Source organism: Sturnus vulgaris, chromosome 10 (genome assembly GCF_052056855.1).
Source record: "Sturnus vulgaris isolate bStuVul1 chromosome 10, bStuVul1.hap1, whole genome shotgun sequence".
Classification (NCBI taxonomy): domain Eukaryota; kingdom Metazoa; phylum Chordata; class Aves; order Passeriformes; family Sturnidae; genus Sturnus; species Sturnus vulgaris.
The window spans coordinates 21,957,080-21,973,446 of record NC_142252.1 but is presented as its reverse complement, the minus strand read 5'-3'; the positions used below and the strand labels follow the sequence as shown (position 1 = coordinate 21,973,446).

Here is a 16,367-nt window from a genome sequence, read left to right as displayed (position 1 = left end):
GACAGTGCATGGGTTACGATATCACATATTTATGGTGAAGAATAATAAGGGTACTGAGGAGTATAATAAATGTTTTATTTATGTATATTTAATATTCAAGTCCATTTCATTATCTAGTGGGTTTAAATCATTTTTGGATCACAATTTCTCATGCATATGGTGCCCGCCAGTAATATATTAAAGCAACTATTTTCCCCTTTACATTTAAAATGGCTTAGTCATGCTGATTTTTGTTTTAGTTCTTATTTCCAGGATTTTGCAGAGTAGAAACTGAGGTGGACTCTTGTTTCATGCACAGCAACACAGATCAGCTCTACCTCCAACACTGCCTCGAGGATTACATCAGTCCCAAAATAGGTATGAAATCAGCACCTAATCTTAAATCCCTCATCGAGAGGAAACACGAGCACTTCCAATTATTTTAAAGTATTACTCGCTTTCTAAAAATATGTTTCTCACCATAGGAATGACTATTGTGCTTGCTGTTTTGCTGTTTAGTAGTTTTGTGGTTTTTTAAAGCCTGACTTATGTAGAGACCTGGTATGATTTATGTTTTTCAAGAACTGCACCAGCACCAATGGGAAGTGTTTGGCCCCAGAGCTTTGCTGATCCAAGGCACTGTCACTCCCCTGCTTTCAGGATAATTATAGCTGGTACTATCTGCTGGAGTTAGGGCTCCCAAGAACCAAAACTGGGGCATTTTCTTAAGAAGTCCTGGAATGTGCTGGTGCTCAGAGCCTTCAAGATGCAAATCCTTAGGGTGAGATGCGTTCCTGGGCTGTGGGGGCATTTTACAGCTCACGAAATCCTGCAGCCCTGATCCACAACGTGCTGTCCATCACCTTCAGTGCAGGCAGACAGCCCCTGCTCACCAGTCTATTTGCAAAATACCAGCTGAGCAGTAAGAAATCCAGAGGTTTTGCATTGAGGACTAATTCAGACACCAAAACCAAGCAGGAATTCTGAACCTGCGACGTGAGTTTTGGAAGCTGGTACTTGGTGCCAAGCAGTGGCTCCAGGGGACACACAGGAGGGTGGGCAGGGGACAGATGTCCCCACTGCCACACACCAGCACAGGGAGGTGCAAGAGCATTCACTGGAGGCTGCATCTCCCTTACAACATTGAATGGCCATTGCTGCTGTCCTATTCACTTAGCTAGACCTTTTCAAACCCATTTATATTTCTGTCAAGGAGAGTTCAGCAATTTAATTAGGTACATATGAAAAGATACTGGCTTTTGTTCCTTCTAAGCATTTTGTCTGATATTTTTTGTGGGGTTTTTTTTGGTATTGTTAAAACAAATTAATAACTATTCCTCATTCAGGTTCTGCTCACCATTCATGGGCTCAAGGGGCTGGGGCACAGCTCCCTCAGACATTTTTTTTCCCAGCTGAAAAAGTCAAAATCTATTTAGTCTCTTTTTGAATGGAAGCTGTTCCCTACCTGTGATCATCATTGTTGCACTTTTCTGTGTCTTTTTAAAATTCTATTATGACCTTTTGAGAGGAACTTTAGCTTCAAGACCTGAAAGCAGTATAACATAATGATGTTTTCCAATTCCTTTCAGCTAAGCACTCAGATCAGATCTTCATAAGACTACCAACTTCAAGATCTTTTTCCTGAATGATAGGAGTTAAAAGTCACACTTTCCCCTTGGTATTAGTGAGTATTTACTAACATTGACTTTTATCGCTGTTTTAATCCTGGTCACTCAGCTTTCTCTGAATCTTCTGCAAAATCTTCATAGTCAGTCTGGATTTGGCTACTCACAGTAAACAGTCACAAACTCTCTACCTGCTCACCCTTCTTCCTATGGCATTTGCAGACATATGCCACAGTTCAGGGCCCAGTGATACCACTGGTAATCTTCAATGATTATAAAAATCATTATTTTGTTCTTACCCTTTCCCCCCCTCTTTTTTTAATGACTAAATGTTAACCCAGGAGATGACTTCCCTTCTTCCACAATAAAACTCCCCCTTCCAGCTGAAACACAACTGAAGAAGCTCTTCTTCCTTCCAAAACTGTTATATTGATGGCAAAGCAAGACCTGTCTCCACAGGAGTTGTGTTGGCCATGGAGATGCTACTCAAGCCACCAAACTCCTGGAGGGAGGTGTTGGTGTGGGTGTCTGTCCTGGGGGGTTGGGTGGGTGCTCATGGTCACCTCCCCTCTCCAGGGGACCACCAGGGAGGCAGGTGTGTGGCTAAAGCCACCAGCTGTGCTTTCAGGGGGTTCTGCAGCCCAACCCAACACCCAAGGGCAGTGGTGATCCCTGAATGGGGCACGGTGGGGAAACACTGCTTGACCCCAAGAATTGGATTAGTGGAATTTCCATGCCCATGGAGAAAGCTCTCCATGGAGGCAGGAGAGGGAGAAGATCCAGTTACATATTTTACATACAGCTATTGCCTTACAGACAAGTCACGTGCACGCCTAATCTGCCATCAATGAATGACAGTGTTTTATATAGAACAGCAACTTTTGATTTACATATATAAGAGTTGTTGATTCTATCTGTGTCCAGATGTCTGGAAAAGGAAGCAGCTTTCCCCCACCTCCCTGAGAGGCTATTAACCTCCGACTGACGCAAACTAATGTGCAGTCACAATTCCCCAGCTCCGACTCAAAAATGCAGACATTACCATAATCGGCTAAAACAAGTATTTATAAACATTTCAGAGGGCAAGATATCATCAGCAGGGGCCTTGAACATTTGTCTTAAAATTTATTAACCAACCCAAGAAAAAGTGGCATAAATAAAGCGAAGGTTTGCTGTTGCTGCTTTTTAAGAATAACCTGATGATATGAAATAATCTTGCAGACAATGTCATTAATTACATGACCTCATATTTGACAAACGTGACTCCTTCGTTGCTACTATCACAAAAACAACTGACTTTATGGCCAGATCTCATGGGAAACACTGTTCAAGTGTTTGCTTTCTATTTTTACTACTGTTATTTGGGGAACTCTTCAAAATCCGACTGCTAAAGCTCAGGATTTCTCCCTCCCCCAGCTGAAGTTATAATGTTGCTTCTAAAATCTGCAATTTGCGAATCATGTTGTCTTGAAACTGTGTGTATTTGGACAGCCAGCCCTGGAACTTGGCTGAGTTATATTCACGTTCAAGAGGCCCATCACATGTGGCTGAATTTTATGAAGCAGTAGCGAGAAATTCCCGCTGATCTGCAGTATAGCTCCAGAATAACTGGATTTGTATGAATGCAGTTCGTGGGGATCAAGCTCAGTTAAGAGAATGGATCATGTCCTAAAAATTAGCCCAGTAAAACAAAAGCTTTGTTAAGGCACCCACCAAATTCCTTTCCATTTATTTGTAAAGTTGTTTTTATTATTTACAATGGTTCTTCATAAACCAAATATTGTCTGCCTAAAATTACAGAACCCCCTTAGAGCAACCTTCTCCTGATGGGACGAAAATGGCATAAATATATCAAATTAATCCTGATCTATTCAAAAGAGGGTGTTGCCCATTGATTTACACTATAGGGCTCCTGCTAAACAATGGAAAAACATTCTCAAATAATCTTGAAATATGTGGCACATGGAACTGGGGATTGAGGTGGAAAGGCTTGTGTGACATAACCAAATCTCTCAAGATGGAGATTCATCCATGAATCAGCATCCTGCTCAGTTACTTCATGTTTTAAACACCTATTTCAGCTGGAGCTGCTCAAAGCATGAGCACAGCCAGGAGACGTACACTCACAAAAGGAGCAGGATGATGGAAATTTGAGGACTAAGCCAAAGTCAAGGAAATCAGACAGAAGAAACAGACTGCACTGGGTTTTTCCACTTCCCAAACCTGCTGAAGCAGAGCCACTTTTCTGAGAGCACAGGATTAAGAGTGCCTGGACCAAATCACAAATAATACTTAAGGCCCCTTCATGTCCTACAGCAAATTTCCCAAAGAAAATACTTGGGAACCACCTCCTATGCTCTCCAAGTCTGGAGTCTAACCCCACCTCCAGCTTGCTGAGCTCCTGCAGCACCTCTGGGTGTTCTCAGGAGTCTTTCAGTGCTTGCTCAGCTCCTTCCAGCTCAGGCTCCCAGAGCATCTTTGCAGTTGTGTAAAACAGCTCTTCCCAGGAAGAAAGCGGGATTAAAATCTGTATGTGCACACAAAGCAAAGGCCCAGCACTGCTCTACAAGTGTGGGCATGGAGCAGAGGGCAGGGCTCAGAGCCCATCCGCAGGGACAGCAGCTCCAGGGCTCCTGCAGGGACACACGTGCAGAGGAGCAGGAGATCTCAGCGTCTCTGTGCAGAATTCTGGCTGTGCCTGGTGAAATGAGTCCAGGTCACAGTGAGAGCAATGAGCAGCAGTGAGTCGGGACCCCGGCCCTGCCTCCTGGCTCCAGCTCTCCCCTCCAAAGCCCAAAGGCTGGGAAAATCTGGGACAAGTATTTACGGGTTCAGCCCTGCAGCTGAGGAGCCAGCGGTGCAAGAGCAGAACACGGAGTTTTTGGAGTTTGCATCTGCAAAAGCAGTTGCTGTGGCTCTTGTCTTTTTCTTCTAAAGAACACTTCATATGCATTAAAAATAAGGTTTTATAAAAATAAAAGAGCCTAAATTTATCCCACAGTGCACTAAAATCACAATTCCTGCTCATGTAAAGAGGATACTGTAAGTATACACAGAGGACAAATTTGACCTAAACACAGCAAATAAATGAGTGTTTTATTTCTGCTTTAAGCACTGCAATGAGCAATTAGGCTCAAAATTTCAAAGCTATTAAAGTGACTATTAAGTGACTAGCTCCCACTGAAGTCAAGTGAGAGAGAAACATTAAATCCTCTGAGACTCTGTATTTTAATGTAGATTAAATATTTATTAACTATTGCAATCTAACAAGATATCAGCCTGAAAATTTCACTGCAATCTCTAAAGGAAAATGGCTTGGAACAGTTTCAGTCACATATAAACAAAGACTGCATTCTGCAACCTTCACTCAGGTAAAGCTCCCATTGCCTTCACCAAACTAAACCAGCAGGATCAGGTAGAAAAAATAAAGCCAATTTGACATAAGAGCATATTTATCTGCTCAGCTGCAAGACCCTGTAGGAAAGACTGGCATGCTCCATAATTGAGAGGTAAGTTATCTTTCATATTATATTTTTCTTATGCAATTTATTTCACAGTGATTAAATCAAAAATATAAGCAATGAACTTACCCAAATTCTTTGATCAGGCAATTGGAACTGGGAGCAAAATTGAAACAAAAACAACACATTATTCCTGCATTGGAATCCTTATTGCAATCAATCTACTTATTAAGATTTTATTTAAAGATATTAATTAAAATGTTTTTCTGAATGATTTGTTGGAGAGGGATGTTCTCTTCCTAAAAAAATACAATCCTTGTAATGACAAATTATTGTGAAATGCCATTAAATTATCGAATTTCCATAGCTTTTGGGCACAGGGAGGAATTTTGCCCAGCCAGGGATAGGATACAGACTTTAGGGTTTATGTCTGCAAGTTCTGTTTCAGAACCCTATTTGAAAGACCCATCTGTTTGCTGTCATATTATCCAGTTAAGAAATAATAAATTCTTAGTCCCTGAGATGGCAATTTTCAGAAATAAATTCAACAACAAAACCACAAGCTTTTAGGACATGAACAATAAGTTTGTAAATATTTTAAATCCTGCCAGCAGAAAATGAAAACTTGAGGAGCACTCCCCACCTGTACTTTTACAGGGGTGAACAGGACTATAAAGGAAAAAAAAAGCTTTTCTGGAAGCTTTCCCCAGCCCTCTATAAATACCAAGCCAGATTCTGCCTTTGCAAACAGGAGACTCCTTTCTGATCTATTAAAGTTTGCAAGAAAGCATTTTGACATTTACTTTTTTGACAGGACATGTGCTGGTGGTTTGGTTTTCTTTTACAATGTTCCTTAGTGCCTGTTACACTCCTGACCTCTGCATCGATCCAGCTCACACCAAGTTAAAGATATTATCCCTCTCACTCAGGTAAGTGATAAAACCAAAGCCAGGCTTTGCCATGGACTCTCCATTCTGTTGCACGGTGAGAAATGTGGAGGAGGGGGTTCTGCAGAGCCAGCCCTCCCTCCTGCCCCTGGGGGATGGCTCTGCCCCACCTGGGCTGGCCCTTGGTGACAGCACTGGGACCTTCCTGGGCCACCAACAAGAGATTTAACAACCCCCTGGGCCAAAACACAAAGGGTGGAAGCCTGACATCACTGCCACTAACAGGGAAATGCCCCATGTCTGCATTTCACCTTCATCCTCACCTGACTCCCAGTTCCCCAGGTAACTCAGTCACACAGAGCTACATGAAAGAATTTCCAACTCCTTTCCTGCCCACCACAGCCAAACTCCAAACAGTGAATTTTACCCCAGCAGCCCTTTTCCCACCCACTGACCACCCCAGCTACCACTGACAGTCCAACCTGCAGCAACACCTGCAGAACCCCCAAATCCTACAGCACTGAACCACTGAGTTACAGCTTCTGAACAGCTAGAGAGCACTAAGCAAAATAATCCTGCTCTTTCAATCAATGCAGTATCTAAAATTCCCTCATTTAAATAATTTACTCATAATTTAAAGCTCCTTAATTGCTCTAAGAAAATAATTGACTCAATGGGGAGGAACCAGCCTGTTTTACAGCAGGGACAAAAAGCAGATTGAGGTCCTTTCTGTATTTGTGCATTAGCAGTATCTGTTACTAAAGGGGAATTTTCACTTGTTTTGCCAACTGGGCAGATTTACCTTATTTAAGGTAACTCAGCAGGAGGTGTTAAACTGCTATTAAAACTTGCACTTAAATTCTCAGTGATTTTAACACATCTTAAATTCTCATTTAATGCTTATAAATACTTACATAATGCCATAAATACTTATGGCATGTAAATACTACTAAATACTTTAATACTTAGATCCAACATTTTGTTCAGACATTGAAATTGGAAAGGGGTGCTTTTATGCAACCATATATGCTACCAGCTGCTCTTCCAGCTCTGCAGAAGTGCCATTTATCAGAATATATTCCATGTAAGTTAGGATATAATAACTTAGGACTTCATTGGGGGAAAAAATAAGCAATTGGTAGTAGATAATTGGGCTGTTTTGCCTAGGAATTCAGAGGAACCTGAACCAGAGACAGCAGCTCAAGGTTGTGTGCTTAAAATACAGGATGTGTAGAGGGTGCCATTACTAAGATGAAGCAGCCCACAGTCAGCAAGGAGTTCAAATCTGTAAATACCACGGAGCATTTTATTTCAGGTGTAAGATTTAACTGAGATTTTTAGAAAAATCTCTTTGAGCAAGGAGGAGGAAGACAAAATGAGGGTGCAGTGCTAGTGGAGAAAAGTAATATATAGTTTGAACACAGATCTTCTTCCTATACCACATACATATCACAGTTGTTGAACTCTTTTGAGACACCCTCTTAAATGTTTTTCATCCAGGATTGTGGTCTGTGAACAAGTGAGCAACCCTCATAAAGTCTCATAAAGGAGGAGCAGGGATCCTCCACACCCTGCACACATTGCAGCCCACAGCAGCTACCAAAGAAACCGTGGAGCATTTACACTATGAGGCTTGGAAACATCAGGTGGAAACTTTTTTTCTCTTTTATGAGAGTCCTTAAACAAAATAAAATCCCTTTTGAAGTAGGATGCTCGGCTTTGCTGGCCTTGCTGTGAATCTGCATCGACTCCTTGCAGTCAATACTGACTCTCCTTGCTCAGAGCACAGGAGAGAGCTGAAGACACGAGTGCCTGCAAATGTTGGTAGCTACGTTATGGTTTTGGAGGAAAATGGTTCTAAAAGACACATTCAGTTGGAATCTGGCTTCCTCTATAATCAAAACATGTTGTTTAATCTGCAAAACATCAAGAAGCTCAGAACAATGCTTACGCTTTTCCACCACAATGGTCCAGCAAAAACTGTGTGTTTTAGGAAATCCAAAAATGACTAAGACTGCATTCATTTCTCTGCACCTGCTTTGAAGCATCAACAGGCTTGTTTACAACATCAAAATTCCCAAAATACTTACTTGTGGATGAAACAAGAATCCCGGGGAAGGTCTCAAGTATTTCTCTTTTAAAGCTTCCAGTGGGTCAGTTAGCTTTCTTTTTTCTACTCTGTAAATGTTAAAATTAGATTTGCTTGTGATGAATCAGTCTCAGATATTAATAATCATACAGCTACTCAGGTTTAAAACGGGCAATTACACATCAAGCAATTTGTTTCTAAGAAATAACAGTAAAAGATAAGGGAGGACACTCAAGTCTTAATTCCCACACACAGCTCATTACTGCCAGGGTGGGGCTGGGAATCACCTTTAAAGCAGATATAACATTTATGTAGGCAATAATCCCATTTAAAAGATAGATAACCACTATAATATGAACCAATGGCTAACTACCAAGCACTTTTATAAAGAAATAAGGCACCTGAGCACGCTCAGCACTAAGAGGAGAGGAATTCAAGGCAACAGAGCCTTGAGCAATGGGTCCCTTGCCATCTGCCCACACATGACATCACAGCCACCACCCTGGAAACCTCCCCTGTGCACAGCCAAGGTCAAGCAGGGCTTGTAGGAACACACTGAATCTGAGGTGCCAGCAACAAATCCTGCAATTCACTCGTGGCAGCAAAACCCAGTGTGGATAATTCAGAAACAACGTGGAACTTTGAGGGTTTTGCTTTTTCTGTTACTGACGTGCACAGTTTCATGGATGAATCATGTTGTCCACAGGTAGAGGTAACTCATGGCAAAGGAAGGCTCAGTGATAACTGGCCTGGCCAGAATTTGTACAGATTTCATTAAAATCACAGAAATGTAGGCTCACAGAATGGTTTGGGTCGGAAGGGACCCTAAAGATCACCTAGTTCCAACCCCTCTGCCCTGGGCAGGGGAGTTTGTAATGCAATTCAATCAGTTGGTAATGCAGGGCCATAAAACACGGGTCATTATTTCCGCTGCTTCGGGCATTTTAAGTGAATATGACGCAAAGAAAACTTATGGGCTAACACAGATATCAATCTGGCATGAATAAAACCATCTCAGTAAAAAGCATCATATCCTGTTTCTTCTTAATGCAGACTTGTTGTCTTATGCCCCAGCACTCTCCAAAAACTTTGCCCACAGCATTTCTTTTTCAGAGAAAGTAATACATTAACATAATTTACATGGCAATATCCTTTTTTTTATTAACAAGAGGCTGTAAAATCAGTCATTTATATTACTGATAAATATTTTTATGGGTAATATTTCTCTAAAGTAATTTAGATGCATGACTTTGACTTGTTACAGATATGAGAGCAGAAAGGGCAAAGGGGGGCTGACACACACAGGGTGCAGGTGAAATTCACATCCCAGTGAGATCCATCTCAGTTCTGCTGGGAAACACCAGGAACTCTGGATTTTACTGCTGTTTTTTAAAAATCTCAGCTCACTGACAGTGTGCACCTTTCAAAGCCAACAGTGAGGCTCCCATTGATTCCACAAGGATGGGGATCTGCACAGCCTGGAGGAGTGGAAGGTGTCCCTGCCCATGGCAGGGGATTGGAATCAGATGAGCTTTAAGGTCCCTTCCAACTCAAGTCTTTCTGTGATGATTCTATGACTAAAGAGCCCACTGGTGAGGCTTTGTACACACAAGGATGCTGTGCCTTCAATTCTATGGATGAAATGCCTGAAGAAATCAACCCAGTACTCAAATAATGGTAAAAAAGGGCAGAAATAATTCTCAATTTCCATACTTTTAGTACATCTTAGTGCCAATGCGTTTCTTTGTTGTACTTGTGAGAAACTCCTCTTATTCAAGAGGAACTGGCAAAGTGGAGTACAAGGGGTACTCTGGGGAGAGGCACTGTCATCTCCAGGGGAAGCCAGAGTAGGCAGTTTTGGAAGAAAATTAATTTCAGGCAAACCAGTGACATAAAATACACACCAAATAAACAAATATTCAATACTGATGCCAGCTCATTTATGGGTAAGAGAATATATTCAACCTCTGCATGTCAAGCTATGCAGGTTAACCTAATGACTCCTGGCAACGAGGGCTTGCTAATTGCAGCATTGCCAGTCCCGTGGCTCACTTGGAGCAGCTGGGATGAGAGGAGGGATGTACAGGTCAGCATGTGGCCTGGGTCCCCCATGCCCTGGCAGTGCAATGGCACCTCCAGGGACACTGGGAGGGGACAGGGTGGCAGCCCTGGCAGCCCTGGCAGCCTGCACCAAAGGATGCTGAAAGGCAGCTGAGAGTCCTTTACCTGTAGATGGGATCCATGAAGAACGGGGTGGGCCTGGCGTGCTGCAGAGAGGACTCTGAAGCTTTCCTTTGCTCCAGGTCTCCTCCTTTCTTCTCTCCAAAGACGTGGTTTTTCCGAGGCTCGGTTGGTTTTGTGCTGCTGGCTCTGCTTCGGCTGCCCATGCTGAGATCCAGAGGTTGGTCCTGGCTGGATGCAGAGGGGGCTGCTGGTTTTGAGGGGATGGGAGTAAGTGGCTTCTCCTCCTTACGTTTTATGGTGAGGTCAAAGGGAGACTCAGAGCTTCCCTTTGGGATCTTCTTAATTTCACTGGGTGATTGGGGCTCCACTTTCAAGGGTAACGGTCTCAAGTCTCTATCAGGAAATGGATACATTGATTGAGAGAATGCTGGAAAAAACGGGAGGGGAAACATGGAAGGGTAAGGTAAGGCTCCGACTTTTTTGTCTTGCAGCCCCACAAGTCCTGTTGAACCAAAGTACTTTTCAGCAATAGAAGCAATAGCCTTTATAGAATCATTCACCGCTCCTGACACCGCAGTCTGCTCCTCTAAGGATGGTGAGAAAATGGAATGATTGCTGTGGTCTTTCTTATTATTTATTGACGCCAGGCTCTGCAGAGAGCTTACTTTTTCTTTGAACATTTTACCATTTTCTTTAAATTTCTCTTTCTCACTTTCAATGTCACTTTCCAGATCAGAGCCCGAGGTGGTTTCCAGGTCACTGCCACTGGGGGTACTGACATCGTCAAGGTCAAGGTCACTACTCTCTGACTGGTCACTGAGTTTCTCATGCGGCCTCTCTTCAGAGGACCCTTCTGGTTGAAGCTCCACTGGCTTATTCTCCCCTACTGATGGTTGTTTATTTAGTGCCTTCAAAATATCCTGGGTGGCTGGCAGTATCTGAGGATTTGTCATGAGGGGACTTTGGCTTTTGTTTGTCTGATCTGCGCTCGGAAGTCCTTTAACAGGAGAACTAGTAGGTAGCAAAGGTGGCCTGTGGTACAAGCCTGAAGGAAACAGACCGGGGAAGCTAAAAGAAAATCCAGGAGCTGTTGGAAAGGTAAGACCAGCAGGATGCCTATTGGCTCCAAAATAGTCAGCAAGGCCCGGATTTGCATGATTCATATTAACCATGGACGTTTTATCCATAGCTGGGGTTCCAGGAAGAGAAATGCCTTGGCCAAAAAATCCTCCTGCTGCAAAATGGTTCTTGCCCTCACAAAATCTCCTGTGTTTATTTAAGGAAGACGTAGTGCTGAACATTTGTCCACAGTCTTTGCACTTGATTTGGGTTCTGCAATCAGCATGCATGCGCTTATGACGACAAAGGTTTGAAAACTGAGTATAGGATTTATGGCAGACCTCACCTGTATGTAAACAACAACAACAACACATCTCAGGCTTTGTGGTAATTGCCCCCACCCTCAAAGCTGTGCAAATAACACCATTTTTTACCCACCAAATGTCAATGAGAGGTCTGGGAGCACAAATTTACAAAAGCAACTGTACTCTCTAAAGCAAGGCATCCGAGCAGACAAATGTCAGAAGACAGCACCAAAACCCGCTCCAACCAAGCAGAAAAGGTCTGGAATCACTAGTAGGCACACTCTCCTCATTTGCTCTTTGCATTGCACAGTGCTGCACATTCAGTACCATTATCCCACGTTGCATTAGCCCCCCGAGCCCCCCATGAGCCACCACCCCATGCTGTGACCCCCCATGAACCCACGGTGCTCCTGTGTCAGAGCACAGGTGTCTTCAAATGGCATCCATTTATGTCACTCTTCCCATGTGGAAATCAATCATTAAAATAAATATTTGCAGGACCAGACAGAGATGAAGCTGCCTCACAGAGCTTTCACTCTGCAAGAAGAGGACAGAGGTGAAGGAGGAGACAACCAGGTATTTCCTATTTCCAGGTATAATTGTAACAAACATTTTTTTTTCCACTTACAATGAAAAATTTAAACTCATGGAAGTCCAGGCTGGAACCTGGAAAACCTCAGTACTCTCATATGTCCAATGCATTTCTATTCATGCAATGCATACAGTGTTTACAGGTGCCCGGGATGCTGTAACAGTAAATTCCACATCTTAACTCTCCTAGTATTAATATTGCTTGTTTGCCTCTTGCACATGACAAGATAGACCATATTTCAACAATTTTCTTCAAAAATGAAAATCTCTTTATTTGCATGTCTGATGCTCAGCAAGAGCATGATGAATTTCCTTTTAAACACCTCTGGGATGAGAATTATTTCAGTCTTACAAATGCAGCATTTGGGGAGCAGGTCTACCTTGAGGTCAGGGCCTGATCTAGCCTGTGACACCATGCAGGCTGGAGCTCAGCTTCCAGCAACCTTCCACAGTGGCAGAGTCAATCACATCACTGAGGTAAACACTGATTTTGCAGGCTCCTGACTTTCTGGGCTACAAACCTTAGGGAGCAAATTGGGGTAGCAACCAAGTTAAGAGCCTGTAATACAAGTGGGGTTTGGAAGAGGGCAATACTTAGTTCCCCAGTGCCTTTTTATGCACCTTCTTAGCATTCTTTGGATGAGCAGGAGCATCAGGCAACTCCCAAGGCTGTTCTGTGCCTTGTGCTCTTCATTATGCCAAAATTTGTCTGTACCTATGCACTACCTTGCTTCTAAGAGTATCAGCTCCAGACCTGCTTGAAAACAAGGCAGCACCACTATCAGCAAGCACTGTTATCCCTCTGCAATGAATCCTTTTTTTTCTTTTTTTTTTTTTTTCTCAGCCAGGAAAAAGCATGTGGCCACTTTATTTTTATTTAATTTGTGTTATATCATAAACTCTCATCTTTCACACATCAAAGCCGCACAACAATACGCATTGTGTATTCTGAGGCCTTTTTAACAATCATTTTCATGATTTGAGACAGTCTGACATAATTTACAATGGCTCTATTTTAAGCCAGCAGAGGAAACTGAATTGAATGTATCCCATCCTGCACTCTTGGTTCCCATGAACTGCAATCACGTCCTCTAACTTCCACTCGCACCGGGGCCCGCGCTAACCTTCCTGCTCCTCCAAATCCCTGCCCTTGAGAAACTCCACTGCTTGTTGTCATCTCCTAACTGTTTACCTCTTCAGCAGCCTGCTCCATGCCTCTCCAACAATGCTCCTATTGTTCCCGGGCCTGATCCTGCCCCATCCACCCGCTCTTCCCCTGCTCACATCCCACACTGACATCCCCGGGACAATTCGTGGGGTAAACGGTGCAGGATCGGCCCCAAACACAGGAAATTTGCAGTGCAGTAATTCAGGAAGAAGGCTTGTTTCTGTGTATCAGTTACTGTTCCTGCTGGAAATCTTCATTCACAAGGAAAGGCAAGAAAGAAGAGAGAGAAAATCAAAAATGAAGAGAAAAAATGGGGGGGAAAAAATATGGAAGAGAAAGAAATAAGAGAGACAAGAGGCATGAGATTATTCTAGTTTCTTGAAAATTCTTGATTTTCTCTTGTTAAGTAGTTTTTGTCCCCTTCAAAAATAATTTACTTTCTTATTTAACATAGATATATTTTTTATTTAATAAATAATTATTTCTCATTCATTTTTGCAGTTATGAGGCTCTGATTTTTCTGCAATTTTCTCCTATTTTTAACCTAATTGCAGGCATAAGATTTCTGTTCCACACTCCAGGGTACAGAATCAGCCCCTTACCTTCACTGTTGAGGCTTTACACAGCAATTTCCCCCAGCTCCCATCATGTTGATCACAGAAACCAAAATTAAACCGACCCAAATGGTGACTCGAGTGTCACATCCACAGGTTCACACAAGCTCTTCCTTGGGTATTATCAATCTACTCCTCTCCCACGTGTAAAGCAGGATAGACCATGCGTATTTTCCCAGAAAAAGAAATATCTCAAATGCATGCATTTCCAAGGATAAGCTATTGTAGAATTAAGAAGAAACCATGTTTTATGAACTTTTGATCTTCTACCATGTTGTGTTGAGGTCCTGCTTCTTATTCACATGGCTTTATTTAAGATTAGGCTTTGATCAGGTTGGCTGGAGTGGAAAAGGACTGGAAAAGGGATATTGGCACAAATTGGGTTTTCCTAAAATCTGGGAAGTTCTCTCTTAAAGAAGGGTGGTACATTATTAAACTACTATTCTCTGTTAATATATTCCAAAGTCAACAGAATCAAGAAATATTCTACTCTGGAGAAAAGCAAAAATATGCACTTAAAATTTTAAGATCCTTACAGGCTATTAGGGGAGATACAAATGAATAATTTGACTAAATGCATTTTATCTTTTATTTTTAAACTAAATTCAATCAATAGTAGCAATACCATTAAAATACTTAAATATTTACTAATATAATCTCAGCAAACAATTAACAGCTGTACCAACAATTTACCTTACTGAGCATTGAAGTTATTTAAAACTATTTAATGAGGTGCTGCTTGCTCAAGGTGCCTCTTGCATTCAACAGACAACATTCTACTTAATCCATGGGCTCTAAGGGTTGGCAAAGAAATTTTGTGCCCAGGTGGAAGCCCTTGCTCCCTGGAGTACTCTTCCTTTTGGGGACTGTCACCTGAAGCCTGGGTGTATCATGGCATCAGTGACTGGCACACCCAATGCCACGGGGATTCTGTGTCTAAACTGACTGTGACACCTCCATGGATATTCCCAAGAGCCAGGACTCCTCAGACAAATTTATGTTTTAAGATCTATCTCCTTTTCATCATATGACTTAAACTTTATTAGGTGGTTATCAACTTTAATTGTTTCCATGTATGAAAGCAACAGAAGCTGGGTTTGATTTCTGCAGTTACACCTTATTACACCCTTTAAATCTCACTGCCATACTTTTAAGCAACTAACTTGTAAGAGAAGCTTCCCTCCTTGCAGCTTTTATTGCTCTACAGACCCCAGGTTTAACACAAACCCCCAATCTGGCTCAAAAATTGCAAAAAATTAATCTCGTGCCTACGCACACTCTCTACAGTGATTGTCTCTGGACCCCAAATTAGCCAGCAGTTAAGTTTGCATATTTTCTGCTTATTAAAAAAATTACAGTAAGTACTATTTAGAATATGTTCAGTCTATTATGGCATGTGGTTTCTATTTGGGGAGGCTGGAGATTTTGTGAAGGCAGTGAGTAATTACCTTAGTGTTGGTGAGTTTTCACTCAAGCTCGGGCGGCACACTGTAATAAGAGACAGTTGCCATAAACAGACTGGTACGAGTAAATCCTGGTGTGTGGCCTGCTGGTGGAAAGCAGATATCTGCTCTAGGTGACCCTACCTCCCTCTCACGGCTCTGCAAAGCCAAACATGTGGTCTCAAAACCCTTTTGTTCTGCAATTGCATGGCTGTTATCCGTAGGGTGCTCCATGGGGTTTCATCCCTCACACTACATTGTGAAGGATACCAGTTGTTGTTTTGATTGATCAGGAAAAATAGCAACAAAAAGCATTTGAGAGATTATTTCTTTCATGAGAGGTTCCACTTAGAGACTTCCATGTAGGATGTTGCAATAGGCCTACCTGAGGAGTCCCTATCTCACCAGAAGCTTGCTTTCTAATTACGTGTAATCATTTAATCTACAATCAGCTTTAAAAATTATTAGTGATATTTAATATTGGATCTATTTATATGTTTTCTCATTGAAGGAGTCCAAACCAAAAGTATCACTCACCCAATGGCAGGTTACAGATTTTGCACAAATGAGATGTTTAAGCCAATACTCCTCTTGAGGAAATATATTAGCTTGTGGCCAATGCTTTTCACAGGTGTGGTGCAGCTATTTTGGAAAATTATTGTTGAGAGCAGCAAAAGATTAAAAGGTTTAGCAGACAAGTAGGGGAGATAGTCAAGGTACCTCTCAAGTCACAACAGGTGCCTAAAAAGGCTGTGGTGGACAGCAGAACTACCAAGAGCAATATTTTAAAATATTTCCTGCCTCTGCTTCCCCAGTGAAAGGGAGGGAAAGCAACCTACACCCTTCCCAAGCAGGTCTGGCTCAGCAGCAAAAGCAACCTGTGAGGTGCTGAGGATCCCACTGAAGCCCAGCTCAGAGCCAGGCTCACATCCAAGGCAGATTTTTACTCCTGGAGAAGCTGTT

At 42.3% G+C, this 16,367-nt stretch overlaps 1 protein-coding gene across 4 annotated transcripts in view; it reads right to left on the bottom strand.

The window, feature by feature from the left end:
• MECOM (MDS1 and EVI1 complex locus) overlaps positions 1-16,367 on the bottom strand; it is a 329,136-nt gene that overhangs the window by 13,879 nt on the left and 298,890 nt on the right. For 2 of the 4 annotated variants that reach the window (XM_014887055.2, XM_014887059.2), the window contains 3 exons: positions 10,268-11,630; positions 8,043-8,130; positions 5,195-5,221 (listed from right to left, as the gene is read on the bottom strand). In XM_014887055.2, coding sequence (XP_014742541.2) covers positions 5,195-5,221; positions 8,043-8,130; positions 10,268-11,630 — 1,478 coding nt within the window. The remainder of the gene's footprint in view (positions 1-5,194; positions 5,222-8,042; positions 8,131-10,267; positions 11,631-16,367) is intronic. The other 2 variants (XM_088171043.1, XM_014887058.2) reach the window with 1 other exon arrangement.